This window comes from Suncus etruscus, chromosome 1 (assembly GCF_024139225.1).
Source record: "Suncus etruscus isolate mSunEtr1 chromosome 1, mSunEtr1.pri.cur, whole genome shotgun sequence".
In the NCBI taxonomy this organism is placed as follows: Eukaryota; Metazoa; Chordata; class Mammalia; order Eulipotyphla; family Soricidae; genus Suncus; species Suncus etruscus.
Genome location: NC_064848.1, coordinates 21,971,186 through 21,990,600, shown reverse-complemented (window position 1 = coordinate 21,990,600; position 19,415 = coordinate 21,971,186). Strand labels below are relative to the sequence as shown.

Genomic DNA, 19,415 nt, shown 5'->3' with positions numbered 1-19,415 from the left:
TCTGTTTTGGGGTAAATCCAAGTTTTAAACAAACATACAAAGGAACCAGGGATGATCTCTGTTTAGGTAAAATAAGGTGTAACCTAACAGTTAAACTAGGAGGCTCAGACTCTATCACAAAGCCTCATCACTTGGCCTTTGGAATAATGGTTTTTCATCTCCCACTTGAAGATGACCAAATAAGTCTTATATTGTGCTTTTAAGAAGCACTTCTTACTGATAACAAATCAGTGATTACCAAAGAAAAAGAGTGTTGAGGTGGATAAAATGAGTAAAGGGATGAATTGTACGGTTGGAAATCTTAGAAACTAGAGATGGCATAGTTTAAGTCATCTGGTAGATTTAAATGACTTTGTTGCAAAAATATTTAGGAGACATTTGAAATATGAGGGCCTTCTTAGGAGAAAATTAGAAGTAGTCTCATTACTTTTGTAATTTTTATGTAGATATTATCTTATCTACCACCATCTAAGGCAGATTTCATCTCTGGTCTTCTCACTTCTCTCTAATTGAATCTGTTCATTTGTCATTTGTATTCAGCTTGGCCTGGGCCACACCAACCATGTTCGAGAACCAACCCTGATAACAGTCCTACAAGGGAAAAACATTCGTCAGATCTCAGCTGGCCGCTGCCACAGCGCTGCCTGGACTGCACCACCCGTGCCACCCCGAACCCCAGGTGAGTGATGAAGTCATGCTCCTGCAGTATCTCCCACAGCCTGAAGTCTAGTCGGAAATAAACAGTACCTTTTGCACCCCCAAAAGAAGAATATACTTGCAAAAAAGTAACTGTTTTAATGTACTAGCAACAGTACATTGTGCAGCCAACTCAGTTTAATCCCTAACACCCCATATAATCCCCTGATCTGCTCCAGGAGTAAGTCCTGAGAACCATTGTACAGGACCCATTACTAAGTCCCCCCCTCCCCATTTTATTCTTCAAGAATTTTAAAGTGATGAAAGCTGGGGCCAGAGCAGTGACGCAAGCGGTAGGGCGTTTGCCTTGCATGCACTAAGCTAGGACAGACCACAATTCGATCCCCTGGCATCCCATATGATCCCCCAAGCCAAGAGTGATTTCTGAGCGCATAGCCAGGAGTAACCCCTGGATGTCACCAGGTGTGACCCAAAAACAAAACAAACAAATAAAAACAAATAAAGTGATGAAAGCTTTATTTGGGGGTAGGGAGGGATCCACTCAGCTGTGCTTAGATTTTATTCCTGGCTCTGAACTCAGGAATCACTCCTGGCAGTGCTGGGGCACCATATGGGATACTGGAGACTGAACCAGGGTCGACAATGTACAAGGCAAAGCACCTTACCCACTATACAATCTTTCCAGCCCTCACTGATGGGAACTCTCTAATCGTTCAGATATTACATTTTCCATTTTTAACTTCTAGAGGAGTGTTACCAGAAATGCTGGGAGTTAACAGTATCACATTCAGTGGTTCAGGGCTGAAACTCACAATACTAGACCTATGTTCTACCAAATGAACTCTCTCTCCAACCCTCTTTTGTAGTTTTCTAGTGCCTTATGTTGGGAATAAAGAAAAATAAAAATCTCAGATATAAATTCTCAACTCCAGTTAACAGTTTGTAAAATGATGTGTGTGTTGGCATACTCTCTCTCTCTCTCTCTCTCTCTCTCTCTCTCTCTCTCTCTCTCTCTCTCTCTCTCTCTCTTTAACAGTTTGTAAAATGATGTGTGTGTTGGCATACTCTCTCTCTCTCTCTCTCTCTCTCTCTCTCTCTCTCTCTCTCTCTCTCTCTCGCCAGCTAGAATAATGCTGGTTCCTTTCTACCTTTTTGTTTGCTTTTTATTGGTGGTAAAAGTCTTATACATCTACAAAAATATTTAAAAGAAAATGCTTATTTATAAACCATAGACTTAACTGTACTCGATTGGATCTGTCTCTGTGCCTCACAAATGCATCCATTGCTTTAGGTGTGGCATTGAACATTCTTATGCCTTTTTGCCTAGTTGGTTTGTTCATTGCCAGGCACTAAGCTCTTTCTTTTCTTTTCTTTTTTTTTTTTTTTTTTTTTTTTTCCGTTTTTGGGGGTTACTCCTGGCTGTCTGCTCAGAAATAGCTCCTGGCAGGCACGGGGGACCATATGGGACACCGGGATTCGAACCAACCACCTTTGGTCCTGGATCGGCTGCTTGCAAGGCAAACACCGCTGTGCTATCTCTCTGGGCCCGGCACTAAGCTCTTTCATTGTACCATTCTCCCAGGTTTCTATGGCACTGGGTTTTCTTTTTTTTTTTTTTTTCTTTTTTAAATCTTTATTTAAGAACCATGATTACAAGCATGATTATAGTTGGATTTCAGTCATAAACAGAATACCCCCTTTCACCAGTGCAACATTCCCATCACCAATGCCCCCTCCTCCTCCCTCACCTCTACCTGTATTCGAGGCAGGCATTCTATTTCTCTCTTTAATTTTTCTTAAAACCCATAGAAGATGGGGCTGGCGAGGTGGCACTAGAGGTAAGGTGTCTGCCTTGCAAGCGCTAGCCAAGGAAGGGCCACGGTTCGATCCCCCCCCGGCATCCCATATGGTCCCCCCAAGCCAGGGGCAATTTCTGAGCACTTAGCCAGGAGTAACCCCTGAGCATCAAATGGTTGTGGCCCGAAAAACAAAAAACAAACAAACAAAAAAAACCCCATAGATGAGTGAGATACTAGGTTTTTTTTTTTTTTAAGGAAACCTTATATCTGAAAGCTCACCATTCTCTCCCCCGTTTGCTCACTCTTCACTTCCTAGACACAGATCCTTGGATAAGGCACCCTATGGAGTTTTGGGAGTTGAGAATAGGAGAGTGGCTGACGGGTCACATCCAGTGAAGCTTAGGGTTCAATCTTACCTCTACACTTTACTCCTGGCCAGACTCAGCACTATATAAAGAGTCAGAGATGAAACCCAGGTCAGCCACATGCAAGTCAAACATCCTATCCAATGTACTATTTCTCTACCTACTATGGAGATATAATTTGTCTTATACAGATAATACTAAAAAAGCAATAGATTTCAAACAAGCAGAAAATGGTTTTGGTTACCAGACTCCAGAATAGGACTAGGATTTAAAGCACAGATCATGAATGTGACTGACCTGGTTCTATCCTGGGCCCTGTATGTTAGTGCCCCCAACTCTCACTCAACACTGCTAAGTGTGGTCCCCAAATTTTATTATATCTCTGTAGATATAATATGTTCTGTTGACTAAGAATCTCTGGGTGAGCTTTCAGTGCCTCCTACACTGGCATGAAAACCAGTCCTATCATTTTAGATAGAATACTAGAACCCAGAATGATCAATGCTGCCCACATATAAACTCCGCTGTTTAAAGGAATTATACTTCCTCTTAAGAACAGTATAAGGATCAAGGCTTCTACTTTGAACTGCTTTGCCTGGCTCTTCTGCATGATGAGCTCAGTATCTTAGTGGTCAGTGTACTTTTTCTTTTAAAACAAGGATAGTAATACTGCCTGGGTAAGGAGCTGTATGAATAAATGAACCAATTCCTATGAAGCCCTTGGAATAGTGCCAATACATAAAAATCTCTATAAAAGTTGACTTTTTTGTGTATTCATAGTGCAAAATACCTCTGAGAATTAATGTGTATTTTAAGGAACTCCATACTCAAGTTTACACTCCTGGCTCTGTACTCAGGAATCACTGCAGTGCTCAGGGGGACCATATGGGATGTTGGGAATCAAATCCCAGTCTGCCGTATATAAAGCAAACATATTATTCGCTGTACTATGACTCTGGCCCCACCTTTGTATATTTTTATAAGAGGGTAACCATGGTTTATCTTCCTTTCTCTCACAGAGTTTTTATTCTTATTCTTGCAATAATTTTTTTCACTGTCACTGTCATTTTCTGTCAGATATCTAGTGACTAAAATAGTTGCTCTGCTTAACTATGCATTTCCATTTTCCTGAAGTGCCTACATGTCTTCAACCCACATACCTTGTCATCTTCCTATGAAGATGACAGTTTTTTAATATGAAAGAAAGAATTGAGGGGTTGGAGTTGGATAGAGTACTCAAGTTGTAGATCATCTTGTTATCATGTGGGAAGCTCTGTATTTGATCCTCAGCACTTTATGGTTTGTAGTACCATAGGACTGGGTCTGAAACCCAAACCTTCAGACCTGCAAATCTGGACTGAGTAACACCAGGTAAACGTTTTGCACACCCATCTCCCACAGCATCAGTGAAAGTAGTTCCTATTAAAAAAAAAAAAAAAAAAAGAATTTGGGGCCAGAGAGATGCACAGTAGTGAAGGCACTTGCCTTGTATAGAGCCAAGCTTTGCTTGATTCTCTCCACCTCATATTTTCCCTGAAGCACATGGGTCTTTCCCAAGAGTAAGAGTAAGAACGGGCCCGGAGAGATAGCACAGCGGCATTTGCCTTGCAAGCAGCCGATACAGGACCAAAGGTGCTTGGTTGGAATCCCAGTGTCCCATATGGTCCCCCGTGCCTGCCAGGAGCTATTTCTGAGCAGACAGCCAGGAGTAACCACTGAGCACCGCCGGGTGTGGCCCAAAAACCAAAAAAAAAAAAAGAGTAAGAAATAGCTCCTGAGGGTCTGGGTATAGATCACCCAAAGGAAAATTAGAAGAAGAATTTAATTCTTTTTGTCTTTGGTAAAGAACTTCTTAGATCTCATAATTAAATGGAAGACTAAAGGAAGAAGTTTTCCATATGAGTTATAAAAAATATTTAAAATTCATAACAGGTGCACCAGAAAATTAAGGTGAATCCATAAGATAAATCCAGCTACAGAAATTGATAAATATGTGATAAAGTTTTTGCTGCTAGATGTTGGTTTTAGAATATAGGGTTGCACCATCAGTTCATTTGATCTGCATTATAAATTTTCTGATCTTTGAGTAAAACCAACTGTATAGTGCATCTTCCCTGAAAGGGTCTTTTCTCTGTGCACAGGTGTGTCGGTGCCCCTGCAGCTGGGCCTGCCTGACGCCGTACCCCCACAGTATGGAGCACTGCGGGAGGTGAGCATCCACACAGCAAGGGCCCGCCTCCGCCTGCTCTACCACTTCTCTGACCTCATGTACTCATCCTGGCGCCTCCTGAATCTCAGCCCCAATAACCAGGTACATAAGAGCAGTGCCTGCTGGGCTTTCTCTCAGCCATCGGAAAACTCTGCTATAAAAACAATAATGGAGCCAGAAGGGGGGTCTTAGTTGTAGTTGACCTGGATTCGATCTCTGGCATTCATCCTTTGAGTCTTCCAGAAGTGATTCCTTAGGACAGCCAGGAGTAAGTTCTCAGCATTGCCGAGTGTGGCCCAAAATCCAAAAAAAGAAGAAAAAACAGCAATTCTGTTTCCATTTTTAAGTCTAGGCGGGGATAGTGTTAGTTTTGGTAGTCATGTTGCTGGACATGATGAGGCCTTAACAGCTGTGTTTTGATTTGTTCAAAGCATAAGAAAGCAGGAGTGGGTAAGTATGTGTTTTATATATGATTTAAAATTTTAAGTACACAAAACAGTTATAATTACAAAGTTATTATATGAGTTTGAGACTTAGGAAACTTCCTTTACTTACAAATGAACATATTATTTTTTTAATTTTTTATTTTTAATTATGAGAACAAAGATACAAAGAAAGAGGACAAGGTAAAGTTACAGTGGAAGGACAAGCACCCATAATGAACATATTCTTATTCCCTCCTCTGGAGAGACAGGCAGGGAAGACAATCAAATCTGAGTGACTTAAGTATCTTTATTGAACAATATTATCAGCAGGAAGCAAACTGATAATCCCTGTATAGGGGTGTGTGCCAGATGCCATCAATCAGTCTGGAAAGTGTTAGTCAGCAAGTCCTGCAGATAACCAGCCGTGGGCATTTACAGGTCTGACCAACCACTGTTAGAGAGAACCTGCTTAGTAGCAGAGTACTGTGTAGCACTGAACAAAGTTTCAGTAAACTGTGTATAACTAGTAGAAGAAATAGAGATGACAGAGGTAAATGAGAAAAACATTGGAAGAGTTCAGTGTTGTCCCAGTAATAGAAAAATGAATGGCTTTACATTCAGAGGAAATGGAAAGGCCTGTGAGATTATGGACAATTTTCATTTCTTTGTTCATGTGTGTTGTTTTCTATATTTTTCAAATTTAAAAAAGTTATTAACAGAAGAAATTCATAATAGTTACTAATAACCAGGTCTTAACTTTTACAAACTGCATTTCCAAAATAAACAAATAAATAAATAAATAAAAAAGAAAAATTTGGTTTTCCATTGAGTCCTTACATGAAACCACTTCTAATAAACTTACTCTCTGTCACAGAATAGTACATCTCATTATAATGCTGGAACATGGGGTATTGTTCAGGGCCAACTCCGGCCCTTGCTTGCTCCAAGAGTCTACACTCTCCCCATGGTGCGCTCCATAGGAAAGACCATGGTTCAAGGCAAAAACTACGGACCTCAGATTACTGTGAAGAGGATCTCAACCAGGTTAGCAGATAATTTTTTTTACATTACAACTCATTTGTACATTTTTTGAGCCAAACCTAGTGTTGTTCAGGGCTTACTTCTGGTCCTGTGCTCAGGGATCACTCCTGGTAGGACTCTAGGACCATTCATGGGCCTGAGGATTAAGCCAGGATTGGCATCATGCAAGACAAGCGCCCTGCCCTCTGTACTATCTCTCACTGCCACTGCCAATTTTTAGATGATTGTTGTCACTGGCTAATCTCTTCAATCCTCAGGTTCTTCATTATATCCTAGTGTAAAGTAAGGTAGGAATAGTTCTTACACTGGACCTGGCATTGTTTGGCCTCTTCATTCACTGATAGGATATCTTCAAAGGACCTTTGTGTGAATTCGGAAAAGGGAATGTCAGTCATATTTCATCTGCTTTCCCTTTCTCTTAAAGGGGACGTAAGTGTAAGCCCATCTTTGTCCAGATAGCAAGACAAGTTGTTAAACTGAATGCTTCAGATCTTCGTCTGCCTTCCCGAGCGTGGAAGGTTAAGCTGGTTGGAGAAGGAGCCGATGATGCCGGAGGAGTATTTGATGACACTATCACAGAGATGTGCCAGGTATGTTCATGCAGTGTTTTCTCCAGAGCTTGGTGGTCATTTCCCTGTTGGCAGGGCCTCTTCTGACGGGCATGTATCCAAGTCACAGTGTGGGCTTGTGAGTGATTTAGGTAGGGGCTTATGAAATACTAGTGAAGATACCTTACTGACAAAATGTCGGTGCTGGCCAGCCTACCACTGACTCGCCATCTGTTGTGCTATAATTTGACAGAGAAAACAATGATCTGTTGTGCTATAATTTGACAGAGAAAACAATGACGTATTTACATTCATGTAACAGATAAACAGGCCCACCCACATGCACCAATTTATTTTGGTGCTTGTCAAACAAAGCAGAGCTGCTAATTTCCAGGGAAATGAGAACAAGTCTCAAGAGTCTAAACCAATTTTTGGGGGGGATTTTGGGCCACACCCAGTGGTGCTCAGGGGTTACTCCTGCTCTGCACTCAGAAATCACTCCTTTCTGGCTCGGGGGACCATATGGGATGCCCAGGTTCAAACCTGAGTTGGCTGCGTGCAAGGCAAACAGCTCTCCCCACTGTGCTATCACTCACTCTGGCCCTTAAACCAATACTTTTTTCTTTTTCTTTTGTTTGTTTATTTATTTATTTATTTGATTTTTGGTCCACACCCAGTGACACTTAGGGGTTATTCTGGCTATGTGATCAGAAATCACTCCTGGCTTGGGGGACCATCTGGGACGCTGTGGGATGGAACCACGGTCTATCCTAGGCTAGCGCGGGCAAGGCAGACATTTTACCATTTGCACCGTCGCTCCAGCCCGTAAACCAATTCTTATTTTAAGCTCAAGAGAGAACTCTCTCTGCTTCAAGATCAAATCTGACCTTCTGGTTTTGCCTCATATCAGAATTTTTCTCAGAAATCCTGTGACTAATCTAGTTCTAGGCTCTCATTTATTGGTTCTATTTGGGTATATCTATACTATGTTCACACTCACTCCAGTTTCTTGCTGAAGCTAACTCTTTTAATCTCCATTATTTTTTCTGAAAAGTATTTTCTGAATAGGGAAGCTACAAGTTTTATTTTATATCAAACCTATAAATTCCTCAAAATATTTTCTTTTCAATGTGATTTTGTCTTATCTTCTTTATGCATTTGATTATCATCGCTAAAAATATTATTTTTGCTCTACAGGAACTTGAAACTGGTGTTGTTGACCTTCTTATACCATCTCCCAATGCCACTGCAGAAGTGGGTTACAATAGGGACAGGTAAGGCAGCCCATTGATAATGACAAAGGCCATGATGGCAAGTTTTCTGAGTGCTTACTCCACCCAGGCAGTTTTCTCTATGTTTGACATGTGTTAGACCATAGAATCCTTATTCTAACACCAAGGAATTGTATTTTATCCCCTTTCATAAGATAAAGAAACTTGGGCACTTTTTTTTCTGTCTTTTGTTGTTGTTGTTGTTGTTTTTTTTTTTTTTTTTTTTTGGACCACACCCAGTTGTGCTCAAGACTTAATCCTGGCTCTGTATTCAGGGATCTCTCTAGCTTCTCCTGGAACCTATATGGGGTGTTAGAGATCAAACTTAAGTCAAGAAGACGAACTCCCTACCCCACTGTATTCTAGCCCCTTTTCAAGATTTGATATTTACAGTGAACCAACTCAGAGTTATAATTGAGAAGTCTAGGAAACTCATGATTAATCATGAATCCTGACCTCTTTTGTGCTTCTTAGGACCCCAGGTGGCCGTCCCTCATATCATATGGTCATTAAAATCATATCAGAGTTTGTTGTCAAGTCATAGCACTTAGTATCTTCAGTTATGATTGATCCCATATTTTTTGGAAATTTTAATTTATGTCATGAACTTCATTTAACTTATGTCATGATCTCTTGAAGAATAATTCTTGAGAGTAGAGCCAATAGTAACCCCTGAGCATCACCAAGTGTTGCCCAAAAGCAAAAAGAAAAAAAAAAAGAAAAGAAAAGCATGTCCTTTATGAAACAAAGCATCCTGAATCAAGTAGCTTAAGAAATAAAAGAACGGGGCTGGAGAGATAGCATGGAGGTAAGGCGTTTGCCTTTCATGCAAGAGGTCATTGGTTCGAATCCCAGCGTCCCATATGGTCCCCCGTGCCTGCCAGGAGCAATTTCTGAGCATGGAGCCAGGAGTAACCCCTGAGCACTGCCGGGTGTGACCCAAAAACCACAAAAAAAAAAAAAAAAAAAAAATTAAAAAAAAAAAAAAAAAAAAAAAAAAAAAAAAAGAAATAAAAGAACATTCCTTGGCTCTTTTATAGTTCTTTTCAGAAAAAATTCGGTTATACCTGTGCTGTTTAAAACACTAGGCAAAGCCCATTGGTGGACTGCTGTTCATTTGAGCTGTGGTTTGAAAAGCTGATACTCTTAACTTTTTATGTTACTAAACTGATTTAAATCAATGTCAAAAGCAGGACTATCCTACCCATAAAGTGAGACTTACTGGTGTTGTACCAATAAGAACTTGCTCATTCCATGGGAGGCTTTCATCTTTGCAGGTGTGTGTAGCCTTTGCACTGATGGGTGCTCTGTTCAGAGACATTTTAGTATCTGGGACAATTAGGCTTGTAATATGGGAATTTCCAGCTCACTGGCACTTTGTAGAGGCAGCAATATCTTTGGCAGGAATCGTCTCTTCTGTCTCTTAGCCAAGAGGGCCTCCTCTAGATCTTGAATCCATGTTCATATCCTTCCCTGTAGTCATCTGTGACTAGTGACTATCATATTGGGCAATGCAGGTTTGGACTCATGTAGTTGTTTCTGATAGAGATGAGACCATTTTCTTTCAAACAGTTCCTTTAATTCTGCAGGTTCCTTTTTAACCCCTCTGCCTGCCTCGATGAGCACTTAATGCAGTTTAAGTTCTTGGGAATTTTAATGGGGGTTGCTATTCGCACCAAGAAGCCTCTGGACCTTCACTTGGCCCCACTGGTATGGAAGCAGCTGTGCTGTGTCCCGCTCACTCTGGAAGACCTGGAGGAGGTGGACCTGCTGTATGTGCAGACCCTCAACAGCATTCTTCACATTGAAGACAGTGGCATCACTGAGGAGAATTTCCATGAGGTAAGTACTGCTGGTACCACGTGTCTCTGGTGTTGAGTAGAACTTTTCTGGGGAAAAAAAAAACAAAACCTGAAATATCAGCCAATACCTTCCATCTGGCTGGATGGCTCAGGCTGTATTCCATCTCTTGTTTTTTACTGCTCAGTTCCAGCAGCTCAAAGTGCTGCAGAGATAGTGTCAACTCTGACACCTAGCTTCCACTCTCTCCCCTGGAATTTAGTTCTACCCCACTAGCGTTACCAAAGTGGAGAGGGAGTCCTAGGATCAGCAGTGCTCATCAGCGCAGGCTTGTGCTGGAGAGACTTAACATCAGTCTAACCACAGTCACGTGGGACAGCATGTTCCTGGGCTTTAGCACTAGTGTCATCCCACACAGTTAACAAGAAGTTAGGATCCTAATGATTGGCTATATTTGTATGTAATGTGGTTCCTTTTTTTTTTTTTTCTATTTTAGATGATTCCTCTTGATTCTTTTGTTGGCCAGAGTGCTGATGGCAAAATGGTTCCCATAATCCCTGGTGGAAATAGCATCCCACTCACATTTTCCAACAGGAAGGAGTATGTGGAGAGAGCCATCGAATATCGGCTTCACGAGATGGACCGACAGGTGAGAGGGAATGCCCCGTGCATGTAAAGGCTTGTATGCACTTCTAAACAAGAGCCAATTGCATACTGCCAGATTTACTGCAATGATTCATTGATTATCTACATTTCAGACCCTCTGAGGTGACTTTCCAGGTACATCTCTGGGTCGCCTGTTTCCCTAGTCAAGGCCTTAGGTATTTATGAATTGGTCAGAGGTTCGGCTGAGACCCAGCTCTCAGCTTTTGATTCCTGCCTTCTCATTCCTCAGTACCAGCTTTCTTCCATCTTCCATCATCCATTGTCCCCGGCCTCTGTAAATCAGCTCCTAAAGACTGCTCTTGTATTCACACCAGAGCCCTCTTTGCCCCTTTGCATAATCTTTCAGGTCCAGTTGAGAAAAGTCTCTGCATATCCACTGTGGTCCAACTTATTTTGTCACTAAGAAATTCTTCAGGATATCATGTACTTATATGGTGAAAATTACGCTATAGAATTTTGATCTTGTGGCTTCAGTCAATTTGTAAAACAATTAGTAAATGCCTTTCCTTTTACTTACTTATCCTTATCCTTACCCTTATTCAGTAAATTTACTAAACACTTTAGTAAATGATGAATGTATGAGTGACCATCGAAGCAGATTCAAACATGAATTTTCCTCCATAGTCCTTGGTGTTCTATAATGCCTTATTTGCAGGATACTGCGTGGTCTTCTCAAGATTTGTTTTTGGGCTCTGAAGCTCTTTGGTAATTTAAAGCTTATAAATTTGGCACTCTCATTCCTAGTTTTTCTAACTTTGACTTTGTACTTCATCTTGTCAGAAAGCTGTATCCCTTGTCCGAGATAAGTTCTGGCAACAGTACTCATTATCTAGCCAAGACCTAGATTAAGTCAACACTTCCAGAATGTTTAATCCTCCATTAGCAGCTTGTTAGAAGTAGAAATATACTGATTGCTCCTGTGAACCAAGTTCAGCACTGGCACCCTCCTGTGCTGCCTCCACTGTTATTCTCTGTGGGGAGGAGTACGGCCACGCATCAGATGAAAGCTCTGTCTGAGGGAAATGAAGTGGTTGCCTCAGGTGGAGTCACACACCATAGCAAGCATCTCCCCAGGGCCTGGGCTCTGTAGGAAGCAAACCAACCCCTCCACCTACTGCAGGCGCCAGCTGTTGTACTGCCTCTTTACTCTTTCTCTTCTACCTAGTCTTTAGAACCCACATTTCTTCTCATTATTGTCCCATTGGTCTCCCACACTACAGTAGCTTTTATTTTTTTATTCTATCCAGTGTGGTACTATTTTGTTAGCAGTTTGTGATTCTGATCTTCTCTTTGATGTCAGTGAAAACTGTCCCCACTGCCAGTCCCACTTCTGAGCCCCTGGGCAGAACCACCACTGTGTGCTCATCACAGCCCCCACTTAGGACTCCTGTCAAATCTTTAGGTTTATTTGGTTTTCCATCAAAGAAGAACTATTTCTGAAGTAAATACTGAACAGTGATCAGTCTGTGTGGGGTCTGCACAGCTGTACATTTCTAAATGTACATTTAGGGATATTTTGTTCTATTTTTAAAAAATTGATTGAAATTCTGTGGTTTATACTATTATTATTGGTTTCTATGCACATAATTCTAGTACCACCCACATCACTAATATACTCACCTCCTTCCCCCAAAGTTCCTCCCTTTCAGCCATCCCTCGACAACTTAATTCAGTGGATCAGTTCTCTTGTTGACCAGTTCATCTTTGACCCTTGTTTCTCCCTTACTGTCTATCTTAAAAATTCCATGTAAGAGAGATCATTCTGTATCAGTCCCTTTCTTTCTACTGATTCATTGGACATGGTATCATCTAGTTTCATCCATGTTGTATTCAATTGCTTGATTTTGTTCTTTCTTAGAGTTGTATAGTCTTCTATTGTGTATATCTATTTATCTGTAGAAATGCATGCCATTACTTCCTGATCTATTCATCTGAAATTGGACTTTTGAATTGTTTCCATATCTACATTTTGGAACATTTGGAACGTTTTCTTAAATGGTGGTCTGCAAATTTTTGCAGCTCCCACTGTGGCTCCCCACCCTGGCCCATTCTTAGCTCTTTGCTAAGATAGCAAGAGCTGAGCAACTGCTTGTCATGTGTGCCTTCACATGGTTACAGATGTCAGAATAGATACCCCATAATCCTGTAATGAGAAGATTTTAGTGTTGAGGGTCACAGCAGGCATGACATTTGTCTGGCCTGTAGCTGACCCAAATTCAATCCCTGGCATCCCATATGGTCTTCTAGGCCTGCCAGGAGTCATCCCTGAGTGTATAATCAGAAATAAGCCCATGCCACACTGTGATCTAAAATCAAACAAAAAGAAAGCTTTCTGAGCATACCACCTCAGTGACGGAGAGAGGAAAAGGGGGTGTTGGCACTGGGCACTCTGCTGACTTGACTGGGAGCTGGGAGAGGCTGTGCTAGAGCTGAAAGCTAGGAGGATGGCCTTGTTCAAGGCACACATGTCCAGAGGTACAGTAGTGATGCTAGCCCTGTGTATGGCTCCTGGAGTGACTTCCTCTGCCTGGAGCAGGTCGCTGCAGTCCGAGAAGGGATGTCATGGATTGTCCCTGTGCCACTGCTGTCCTTGCTGACCGCCAAACAGCTGGAGCAGATGGTGTGCGGGATGCCCGAGATCTCTGTGGAGGTCCTGAAGAAAGTAGTGCGGTACCGGGAGGTGGATGAACAACATCAGCTGGTCCAGTGGTTCTGGCAAACCTTGGAGGAGTTTTCCAATGAGGAGCGTGTGCTTTTCATGAGGTTTGTGTCTGGAAGATCTCGATTGCCAGCCAACACTGCTGATATTTCTCAGAGATTTCAGATCATGAAGGTTGATCGGGTAAGTAAGCTCTTGATTCTCTCTTGGTAATCACAATCTAATTGTGCTCAATGTTTCCTTGTTGTTTGCTTGTTAGGAAAAAAAAACTGTCACTGCTACATCAGCTTGTCAGTGCTTCCTTAAAGCTAGAAATTCTAGAAATATTTGTTTTGTTTTGGTGTCATACCTGGCAGTGCACAGGGGACCATATGGTGTGCCAGGGATAAAACCCAGGTTGGCGGCAGCAAAAGTGTGCCCTGTACACTTTTTTTTAAATCTCTTCAGCCCAAGTTTCCAGATTGAAAAAAATATCTAGCAGAAAACTTGTTCCAAAACTTCAGGTCCCATCAGTGGAGATAAACCAGATGTGGCTGTTGGAAGCTGTCCAGGGCCGAAGGCCCTTTATCCCTGAGTGAAGGTGAGATGAGTGCAGGGCTCCCTGTATGGTTGGCTCTGACCTTCTCTCTTTTCTGCCTTTTCTTCATGAGATAGTCTTGTTCAGACCAGAGAGTAACTCAATGGGCTGAACTCATACAAAGGGAACCTGGCAGGTTCTATCTCTAACCACATAGTTTCCTGAGCACTGCCAGGAGCGGTCCCCAAGAACAGAGCTGGGAGAAGTCCCTGAGAGTAGTTACCAGATATGACCCAAAACCCATCGAGGTGTAGGGAATCTAAACACAAACTGTTAGTGCATCTGCTTAAGAGAGGCTTGGAAAACAAGGAAGCAGCTCTGTTGCTGGTAGGGGAGCAGCACTGAGCAGAACCCAGGAGTGGGGTGCCTGCACAACTAGTACAACTGTTAGTTGACACTGGCACTAGAGCAAGGCTCACATTCCCTCAAGGCTTTTAATGGATAAATGCCTCTGGCCTGAGCACCCCAGACGCAGCCTGCCTGTCACCCCACATCCTGGTGACTCTAATATATTCAAGATAATGTCTCCAGAGAGAACACACTCTTTCAGTCCTTTGTCTTTGGTTCAACAATTCCCTCTGCTTTCATAACATCCTGGACAACCTTCTTCACCTATGTCTGGCAGGCACCCATCCTTGGTCTGCCATTCGTGTCTTCTCCTCAAGGAAGACCTACTACTTTCCTGGTCCCCTAACAGTTCATTCGGGCACCTTCAGGCCTGTCCCCAGCCATATCCTAGGTGCTTGGACCTAGGTCTACTCCTTGGACCCAACTTCAAGGCTTTGTGTTTCCTGCATCCCAGACAAGCCCTAGTTCATCTCTGTGTGGTATTTATTTGGGAATCAGCACAGATCTCTTCAAACAAGCTCTTCCTGCCTGGTTTGGCTTTCCTGAGGTTTCTGTGGTGGCTGCTCTTGGAGGTGGTTGTGGCAGAACTGTCTCTCTGTACCACCTCCTGGACTACTGCCTGGTCTCAGCTTGGAGAAGCTGAGCACAGGGCAGGCTCTGAAAAGACTGTCCACTAAGTCTCAGTATGACTTCCTAGAAACAGTCAGAAATCTGTTGTGTTCCTTTAGAGAGTGGTGGAGAGGAGAAAGGATGGGCCTCTGTTCCCTGAAAAATATCCTTCTCTCTATCCAGGCTATCCTTCCCTCCTAGGAGTGAACACCAGTAATTCCCTGCCAGGAAGTATCCAGCCTCTGTGCTCTCCAGGGTAACTTTCAGACTCCTTCCCAAACCAGAGCCAAGTTGTCTAAGCTGACATCCACTTAAACAACCTTTTGACTGGTTTAGATTCTGCTTTTGAAGTTTTCACTGGCCTTCCACAATTAGGCTCTTGGGCCCTATCTCTAAATAGAATGGAGCTGAGCAAACAAAGGCAGACTCTTCTTAATCTATTTGTATTTATCTATAAAAAAACAAAAACCAATATATCAGTAGTACTATTGCTCTAAATTATTTAAGGATGTGCACAGAGGGAGATACTAAAATTTCCATGATTCAGGGCCTGAGTGATAGCATAGCGGATTAGGCATTTGCCTTGCATGCAACCAAGCCAGGTTCTCTCCCAATATCCCATATGGTCCCCTGAGCCTGCCAGGAATAACTCCTCAGCATTGCTGGGTAAGGCCCAAGAACAAAAATCCAAAACTAACAACAACAAGAAACCGGAGAAATTGAGCTCCCATATGACCCAGTAACACCACTCCTAGGAATTTATCCTAAAGACCCAAAAACACAATGTAGAAAAGACCTCTGCACTCCTATGTTCATTGTATTGCATATCACAATAGTCAGATTCTGGAAACAAGTGCCTGAAAACTGTTAAGTGGATAAACTGTAGTGTATCTACACACTGGAATACTATGCAGCTATTAGGAAAAATGAAGTCATGAAATTTGCTTATACATGAATGGATATGAAGAGATTTATGCTAAGCTTAAAATTAGTCAGGATAGGGGCCAGAGTGGTGGCACAGTGGTAGGGCATTTGCCTTGCATGCGGCTGACCTAGGATGGACCACAGTTTGATTCCCCAGCATCTCATATGGTCCCCCAAGCCAGGAGCAATTTCTGAGCGCAGAGCCAGGAGTAGCCCCTGAGTATGATCAGGGGTGGCCCAAAAACCAAAAACCAAAATAGAAAAAAAAAAAAAGAGTCAGGATATTTTTATTTTTATTTTAGTTTTTGGGCCACACCCGGTAACGCTCAGGGGTTACTCCTGGCTATGCGCTCAGAAGTTGCTCCTGGCTTGGGGGACCATATGGGACACCGGGGGGGATCGAACGGCTGTCCGTCCTAGGCTAGCACTGGCAAGGCAGGCACCTTACCTCTAGCGCCACCATGCTAGCCCCAAGAGTCAGGATAAAGATAGACATAGAATGAGTGCATTCATTTGTGGGATGCTGAATGGGCATAACATGATATGCAAGTAACAATATTGCAAACCACAGTAAAAAGAAAAAAGGTCTGGGAGAGAATGTTTACCATAGAGGAAAGCAGGGAGAGGGCAGTAGGGAAACTGGGGACATTGGTGGTGGGAAATGTACACTGCTAAAGGGATGGTGTTTGAACATTTCATTACTGAAACTCAATCATGAACTACTTGGTGACTGTCTATCTCATGGTGATTCAATTAAAACAGATTTATTAAAAACAAAGAGAATCACCCAAGTCAGAAGCATGTGATAACCCCTCACTGCTGTCCTATCTCCTGGTCCCTGTTTTTTTTTTTTTTTTCCAATACATTTCCCTGTTATATATGAAAACATTTCCATAAGATTATCATCTCTGCCTGATGTCCCACCTACTACCTTCCAGGTGAGGGCGCTGTTGAGAGCCTAATAAATAGTTTAGGAGCGAGGTGCTAGGGATCTTTTGGAGCAGTTTACTTACTAGTTGGCTGGAGCTTTTTTGGAGCTGGTGGTAGACTGACAAAGGACTTGACATCCGACCTTCTTACCCTTTTACCCTCCTGTCTGTGTGAGTTATTTGCCGCAGATAAATATTACCAAGATCTCTTCCCCCTCCAAGGGGATAGGGGAATGGGAATCAATTTTTCATTCTGGGAGCTCTTTGAGGATCCATCAATCACCAGTCAAGGAGTAAACAGGAGCCAACATTTCCCCATTAAATTTCAAATATACATCTAACATAAAATCAAAGGGTGAGACAGCACAGAGATCAGGAACACATGCTGTGTGCCCAGGCTCTCGTTCAAGGGTAGTATTGCATGGCCCCTGACCATCCCAGAGCTCTCCAAGCACTTTAACAGATGTGGCCCCATTGAACCCTACCACCAAGGGAGTCAAATTCATTATGCATCCTCAGGCCCTAGCACCAAACTATTCAGCATCTGTGGTCAGTATCACAAGTACCCTGGAGCACCTGAGCATTGCTTTGGAGATGCTCTTCAAATTAACTCAAGGAGAAAGGATGTGACTCAAGTGGTAGAGAACACAACTTGCATGTGTCCGGCTCTGGAATGAATCCCTCATTCAAATCATGCTAGGTTTGAACCTGGTAGCCCCAGAACCACAATAAAATTAAAGCAGGAGGTACACCCTACTAATGAAAATAAAGGTAAGGACTGAAACAGTACAGTGCATTACAGTGCATAGAGCACTTGCCTTGCCCAAGTTGCCAAGTTCAATCCCTGTCATCTCATGGAGTCCCCTGAACTCCACTAGAAGTAACCCCTAAGCACACTGGGTGTGGCCCCCAAACTAAACATATACAGAAAATAATGGTAAAATATAATAACCAGAAATAATTAAACTGTTCAATTTTTGTGTGTGTGTGGTTTTTGGGTCACACCCAGTAGTGCTCAGGGGTTACTCCTGGCTCCATGCTCAGAAATTGCTCCTGGCAGGCACGGGGGACCATATGGGACGCCGGGATTCGAACCAATGACCTTCTGCATGAAAGGCAAACGCCTTACCTCTATGCTATCTCTCAGGCCCCATAAACTGTTCAATTTATTTTAAGAAAAAGGTTCCAGGGCCAGAGTGATGGCACAGTGGGAAGGGCATTTGCCTTGCATGCAGCCAAACCTGGGCTCTATCCCTGACATTCCATATGGTCCCCTGAGACATAATCACTCCCCAGGAGTGATTTCTGAATGCAGAGCCAGGAGTAACCCCTGAGCACCGCTGGTGTGGCCCAAAAACAAAACAAAATAACAAAAAAGAACTTCTGTGATCCTCTCTCCTGGTACTTTCCCCCTGCAGCTCTATTTTGGTTTCAGGCATGCATATGTCTCCATGAAGTATCTAGTGTTTATTTTCCATTTTTTCTCTAGACACTTTGCTGTTTGCTACTGGTCACCATAATTGTCCTTTTTAGTTTTGGCTTTGGGGACACGGCTGATGATACTTAGATCCTCTTCCGGCTCTCTTGTGTACAGTGCCTGCATCCAACCATCGGCACTATCACCCAATCTGTAATTCTCTTTAGAAATGATTACAGTACTGTGGCCTGGCCTGAGGTGTAGCTGCCATTTTGGGGGGAGTAAAAGATAGACACATACTAGGATACAAGGGAGGATCCTTGCAATTCCCACACCATTGTTTCTTCCCTTTCCCCAATACAGGAGATTGGGGTGAATATGAAGGTGGGAGGTGGGGAGTGACATTGCAGGATCCCCCTGCCTGCAGAGCGAGTGCTCATCTTTCCGGGGACAGTGGGAAGAAGAGGAAGAGGCCTCATGGCCACAGGACAGGGCACATATACCAATCTCTCAAAGCTCTTTCTGCCCTGCCTGGTGCAGTGACACTCTCTCACTCTCTCCACACAGCCTTACGACAGTCTGCCTACCTCACAGACTTGCTTCTTCCAGCTGCGGCTGCCCCCCTACTCCAGCCAGCTGGTCATGGCTGAGCGCCTGCGCTACGCCATCAACAACTGCCGCTCCATTGACATGGATAATTATATGCTCTCGAGAAACGTGGACAACACTGAGGGCTCTGACACCGACTACTGACCCTCCAACAGCGTTCACTTCCAGTTTCATGTTGACACACGTAACTACATAGATGTTTTAGGGCATAAACCAATATTATAAACAGTGGCCACATTTAGTTACTCTAAATGTAACAAAGACAGTAGATGTTTTTATTTTTCTGTGATTGTACAAAATAATTGCTCTCAGTCAGGTGTATTCTTCCATATTTTTGGTCACTTTTGATAAGTTTGCATGGAGCCATTTTGGTGTATTTTTAGTTGGGAATGGTACATTTTTGTAAACCCACTCAGTGAACATGGAATTGTACATTGTGTATAATTGTTCATTAGAAAGGACAGTTTTACATGAATATTCATATATTTATTTTTGGTTTAATTTGAATTGCCTGTGCAGGGTTCCTTATGCAGAGAAATAAAGCCAATTCAGGAATCCATGC

The 19,415-nt window shown here is 42.8% G+C and overlaps 1 protein-coding gene across 1 annotated transcript in view; it reads left to right on the top strand.

Moving 5' to 3' along the window:
• Positions 1-19,415, top strand: part of HERC1 (HECT and RLD domain containing E3 ubiquitin protein ligase family member 1) — a 223,057-nt gene extending 203,642 nt beyond the window's left edge. The window contains exons 71-79 of the mRNA XM_049783985.1: positions 541-679; positions 4,963-5,132; positions 6,330-6,499; positions 6,921-7,086; positions 8,242-8,318; positions 9,905-10,157; positions 10,612-10,764; positions 13,318-13,623; positions 18,812-19,415. Of these exons, the coding sequence (XP_049639942.1) occupies positions 541-679; positions 4,963-5,132; positions 6,330-6,499; positions 6,921-7,086; positions 8,242-8,318; positions 9,905-10,157; positions 10,612-10,764; positions 13,318-13,623; positions 18,812-18,997 (1,620 nt within the window). The 3' untranslated portion in view covers positions 18,998-19,415. The remainder of the gene's footprint in view (positions 1-540; positions 680-4,962; positions 5,133-6,329; positions 6,500-6,920; positions 7,087-8,241; positions 8,319-9,904; positions 10,158-10,611; positions 10,765-13,317; positions 13,624-18,811) is intronic.